This window comes from Cyprinodon variegatus, unplaced genomic scaffold (genome assembly GCF_000732505.1).
Source record: "Cyprinodon variegatus isolate N-32 unplaced genomic scaffold, C_variegatus-1.0 Scaffold1083, whole genome shotgun sequence".
NCBI classification, from domain to species: domain Eukaryota; kingdom Metazoa; phylum Chordata; class Actinopteri; order Cyprinodontiformes; family Cyprinodontidae; genus Cyprinodon; species Cyprinodon variegatus.
The window spans coordinates 90,438-96,350 of NW_015151536.1; the positions used below are offsets into that span (position 1 = coordinate 90,438).

Here is a 5,913-nt window from a genome sequence, read left to right on the forward strand (position 1 = left end):
TTCACAACGTATGGTGGTGAATAAGTGTGACTTTTCAGGAAAACACTAAATTGTTTGGGTGACCCCAAACTTTTTAACGGTAGTGTATATTTGAATTTAAGTAAATAGAAATTGTAAATTGTATGTATCAATTCATTATTAAATACTGGAATTTGTAAATGGATTTTTTTAAATCCCAAAACAAGAAAATTAAAAACAATCTAATTTGTTTCCAAGTTTGAAGACGTTTCTCTTTTCATCCAGGAAGCTTTTTCAATTAGTTTTTGTTTAGAAAACATGCAACTTAAACCGAACGAACGGGCATGCCCCTTTGGAATGGGGGTCGTTTGGCTTCTTTGTTAGCCTGCAATGCCCCATACCTGTCTATGCCTCTGAAAGGGGGGGTCGTTTGGCTTCTTTGTTAGCCTGCAATGCCCCATACCTGTCTATGTCTCTGAAAGGGGGGTCGTTAAAGGGAATTGTTGGCCTGGCTGAAGAGGCGAGATCCTGTGCTCTCCTGTAAAGGGGTTGGGGCTGCGATGATAGTGGGAAGGAATCAACTTTATCGCTGCATTTTAGCTTTTTGAAAGGTGAAATCTGAGTCCCCCCCCCAGTTTAAGGTTGGTTTTTCTTTCTTAACAAAGATGCTTCCTTCCTCTCAAACCACCTGTCTTCTTTGTCCAAAACGTGAACATTCCGGTCCTCCAAAGAATGTCCTTTGTCCAACAGGTGTAGATGTAGCGCAGAGTCTTGTCCAGAGGAGGGCGCTCTTCTGTGCTGGGCCATGCGTCTGTGGAGAGGTTGTTTGGTTTCTCCAATATAAAGATCAGATCATTCCTCACTGCATTGAACTGCAGACACTCTGCTCAGATTCGGTCTGGGGGTTTGGTCTTTAGGATGAACTAGTCTCTGTTTCAGGGTCTATTTGGTTTGAAATGTTCTGGGATTTTGTGTTTGGAAAAAATCCTCTTGAGTTTTTCAGAGACTCCAGAAATATATGGGATGGAGATGTTTTTGCATTTAATCTTCTCACCGTTATTTTTTATGCTAATCTTTCGTAGCATCCAGTTTATGCTAGTTTCCCCCTGGCGGTCTGGAGAACTTACCTCAAGCTGTGATCCTTTGCATCTTTTCTTAACTTGCAGTTCTTGTTGCTACTTTCAGCATTTTTTTCTCTGCATGTATTTTGTGCGTTCGTCACAATTCTGTGTTTATCGGTTTATTTTGCACGACCATATGGATATGCATATAGAATTTGGGATGATATTTTGTGACCTGATCTGTCTGCTGCTCTATGAATTTGAATAAACACAAATGCATGCCTTGTTCTTCCTAAAGAAGCAGCAAAATCCCCTCTAACTTCCAGCCACGGGCCTTCTCATGGGTGTGCATATTCTTTTACTCTGACTCCACTCTTACACTGAATTACAGGGTCTGACCAGGAGATGGCGCTTCTCTTTAGATCTTAATTTCCACAAATCGTGACAGAAAGAATATTTGAGATGTTTAAAAATGAATTGTAAGGAACCAGCCACGGAATGTGGGGAAATTGTAATGGCTTCTATTGTATGATGGGCTGTGCACTACTTTATTTTCTGTATCATATACGATAAAATCCAAATAAAATACATGTAATGTGACAAAACAAAAAACTTGAATTGATGTGAATATTTCTTGCGAGGTGACGTAACATTTCTGCAAGGTCTTTTCTCACCTTCCTTCTTGTAGAACACCAGCTCAGTCTTGAACTCCCTCCTGTCGTCCAGAGCTCCTTGAATCTGGGCCGTAGACCGGTCGCTCGTCTCGGGGCCGTACAGGAAATGGCACGCGCAGCTCTTCTGCATGAGTTCGGCGCGGGCGTAACCAGTGAGCTCACAGAAGCCATCGGAGCAGTAGACGATGGGATAGAGTGACTGCACCTGGGCATTCCCCAGAACAAAGTTACTGTCTGTAAAGGAGAGAGAAGATCCATTAGAACGGAACAACTGGGACCGAAATCTGGACTCATCTGGTTTTACACCTAACATTGGATTCCCAGTTAAACTCTTAACTCCCACCTACTTGGAGTAACCCTCTAGCCTGATAAACCAGACTAAATGTGAGAATAAATGTTTAATTTAGTCTGGCCCGGATGAATGAGACATCAGAAGATTGTTGATGAGAACAACCCATTGTTTTTCAAACCATGTCGGTGCCTATTGGCCAACGCTCTGACCAATGGGCACCACTGACTGTGACGTAGGAGGTGCAACAGGAAGCTGGTGGGGGAGTGTAAACAAACAGCCTGTCGGTAAAACGGTGAATACGTCCTTCTTAAAAATAAATTAGCGTAGAATCTCTTCCTGCTCACGTTTCAATGAAAACCCAAAGTCTAATCCTTCCAAAACTGATTCCAACGCGGAGTAAAAAAATCGGCATCAGAGCCAGGGGTCCTTCACACACGGCTAATCCGAGAGAGGGCCGCTGCAGACGGGCTGCGGTTAGCCTCGGAGCTCCGCTGGTTGCCGCAGTACTCTCAACTTCGGAAATTGTTTTTTTAATTACGCATTAAATCTGTAAATGGACCATATAGTGATGCTTTAAAGTATAATATTCTCGCCTCAAATGATCTTAAAACATACTGTTATTGAACAACAGCAACAGAAAAGAGAACTTTCAACTTTCAATGGAGCGCTCCATTGAAAGCTGCTGCTGCCGCGGTGCATCATACTACTGTTCAATAGAGGTCATCTTCTTTGTTGTTCTTTCTCCAGCGTTGCGCAGCTTTGTCATCACGCCCTCGAAACCTTGCCCGCTTTGCATCCAAAAATTCAAAACACATTGTTGTGATTGGCCCGCCAGATTCAGGGCCTGGGGCATTGATCTAGGCTAGACCAACTCGCAATGATTGTGGCCGCTGGTGGGTGGAGCTAGTTTACTAGGCTAGTAATCCCCGCCTATTTTGCATACCCAAATGGAAAAGCAAATACCTGAGGAACTGTAAGTCAATATTACATGTGTGATGCATAATTTGAAAGCTAAAATCTTCTAGTTCCTGAAAATATAAATGAAAATAGTGAGAGTAAAACTCGCTAAACTGCATGAGTTCAAATATAACTCAAAGTTGTTTTTTTATTCTTGAAAATAATAGGTCTTTTTTAAACAGCAATAATAAAGACATGCTTGAGAATAGGCAGGTCTCATTGTATTACATGTGTTCTACATCATGTCAACCATAAATGCAGAAAATTCCTAGCCTCGTGAGACCATCCTGATCTCGCGAGCTTTCAAGGTTTCACTCGCTAATCAGTCTGGAGACTCTCCGTTAAAGAAAATTTGGAGCCGTTCACCAAACGAACGTCCAATCAGCGTTGGCTTTGAGGCGGGTTGAGGTGTGACGCAACGAGAAGCGCGACAGTTCAGTCTAAAGAACATGGCGGCTTCAGCCGATGAAACTAGCGTTAGCGTGGCTATCGAGCAAGTTTTATCAGAATTACAGAGTATTTCTTCACTGAAAGAAGAGCAAAACACTGCTCTGGAGGCTTTTCTCAGAGGAAAAGATGTTTTTGCTCTTCTCCCGACTGGTTTCTGCAAGAGTTTGATCTATCAATTGGCTCCTCTTCGTCATCGCTCTGTTAGTACGTCATATGCTTCGTTGATCTGATTGGTTTATTTGGCCCGTCTATCACCAACATAGGCCAATCAGCTAACCAGTATTTTCGCCCCTTCCCAAAATTACTTCAACGGAAGGTTGGATTTGCTGCGCATATCCATCTGGCGGAGTCAGGTCAGAAAATTCCAGACCTCTAGCTACAACAGTTCCAGAGCTTTGAGCTTTTGGCGTCACCAGCGTCTGCAAATGCTTTTAGTCAGCTATCTGATCCATAGAATAACACTGAAGCATTTTGATGGCCACAAAACATTTGTGAAGCAAGTATTTTTCCACTTTTTTTTCCGAATCAGTGTATAAAACAAAATGTAACATTTATAAACCTGAAATAACATGACAATCTATAAAGAAATAGTGAAACTGCTGCTTTTCAAGCTAAAATAAGCCCAATAAGTACCTTTTCTGAGCTGTATTTTTATTTCATTTTTTATTTTTTGGCCTTAGGCATTGTAATAAAACATAATCATCGTCCAAACTTTAAAATCATCGGAGCGTTGTTAGTACTCAGCTTGGAACTGTGCGCACTGATCCAGTCTCAGTAACTCTTACACAGGCTGGTAAGATGGCTCTCCTTTATGCAGCTCAGCAATCTCTAACCTTGTTTGAAACCTTATTCATTGGCTACAAAGCCAAAGAAATAGACGACACACTGTCTAATTTCACAGAGCGCATCTTAGGCTGAGGGACCAACAAGTCTACATAAAAGGATGGTGACAGGATGATATTAGAAGAAGAGATAAAAGGAAGCTCGTTAACTCAGAACCTCATGAATCCAATTCATCTTAATTGGTGAGACTGTTCTTATCAGTCTACCAACTTTCCATAACCTTTAATGTTGGCTTGTTAATAATTAGCTTTATGGAACCGACAGATCCTGGTAACTGAAAATGATTTCATATTTGCGTACTTTAATTTCTGAAGAAAGATTTAACAAGTTATTCCCTCAAATTTTTAAAGTCTTAATTATTATTAAACAGAGGAATGAATCATTAGGTATGTCCTAGTTGTATTCATGTATTTTAGGATGAATCTCAGATTTAAATATAAGTCAGGTTATCGCTGTTTAAAATTTTAAATGTGATATCATACAATTTTTGACACCATTGGAATAAAAAAGGATCAATATTACCGTAAAATTAAAATACTTTTATTAACATAAAAACGTGCCTTTTTTAATGTTAACATGGAGCATTCAGAAATACTTTATAAATCACAAAGGGAAATAAATGGATTTAATTTAAACAGACCAAAAATAAAATAATCTGACAATATTTTAAGGTTTTCTACAGTATTATTCTTTTAATTATTCAAATTTTAATAATCCAGAAATTAAAATGTAATAAAAGCAAAAAATATGCAAAGAAAAAGTTATTTTAGTACTGATACCATGTCAAATTTGTACCGTTTTAATTTACAGCATTTCACTGTCAGTACTTTTCAGAGTAAACTCTACAGACACACCTACTGTATCTGAATGTTTGGTCTACATTCAAATAACATGATCGTACTGATATTAACATCTACATGAGATAATATTGTCAGAACTCCTGTCTTCGTCTTTGTGTTTCTGTGTTTGTCTCCCTTCCTCCACCAGGAGGCGCCTGGTTCTGGTCCGCCTCCTCACACACCTGCTGATGGTTTCCTCGTTAACGGAGTGTTCTTAAGCTGCTGACTGCCACTACCTCGACGCCAGAGTGTTTGCCAGTTTTGGGTACTCTAGCCAAGCTGAGTTTTTTGTCAACCTGAGTTTAACTTTGTTTTTGTCTTTGCCTCTTGGCAGGAAGTCATCCTGCAAACTGAATTTCTTGGACCTTCTCTCCCTGGAAGGATCAACTGAGCTACAAACTGAGCTGGGGTTCAAACAGGAGGTTTGGATCCACTTTCCCCAAGAAATCGTTTGAGCTTCACACTGAGAAAGGGATTCATCTCCACTACGACCCATTCAAGTACCGCAGGAAATCTGAGTGGCAGTCAGTTTCTCCGTTCTCCAACTATCAACCGCATTCTGGGTAAACCCTGTTCCGCCCTCCACTGAATCAGACAAACACTGGAACCATGGCACACAGACAGGAGTCAAGGATACAACAACTTTCTGGAAACTTCCGGTTGAGCAGTGTTCAAAGCAACACTTCTCCCTCTGTTTAACTTCTTCAATAAACCCGTTAAAGCTTTTCCCTGGTCTCTCTGAATTGGTTTCTCTGCATGTGGGCAGTGTTGTGCCTGAACGCGTTCATTGAACGAAAGTTCATGAACTCGTTCATATTTTGGGCGAACGAGAACTGAAC

The 5,913-nt window shown here is 40.7% G+C and overlaps 1 protein-coding gene across 1 annotated transcript in view; it reads right to left on the bottom strand.

Annotated features, from left to right (window-relative positions):
- LOC107101342 (potassium voltage-gated channel subfamily H member 3-like) overlaps nt 1-5,913 on the bottom strand; it is a gene marked incomplete at its 3' end in the record, with an annotated part of 99,710 nt that overhangs the window by 90,073 nt on the left and 3,724 nt on the right. The window contains exon 2 of the mRNA XM_015400219.1: nt 1,694-1,927. Coding sequence (XP_015255705.1) covers nt 1,694-1,927 — 234 coding nt within the window. The remainder of the gene's footprint in view (nt 1-1,693; nt 1,928-5,913) is intronic.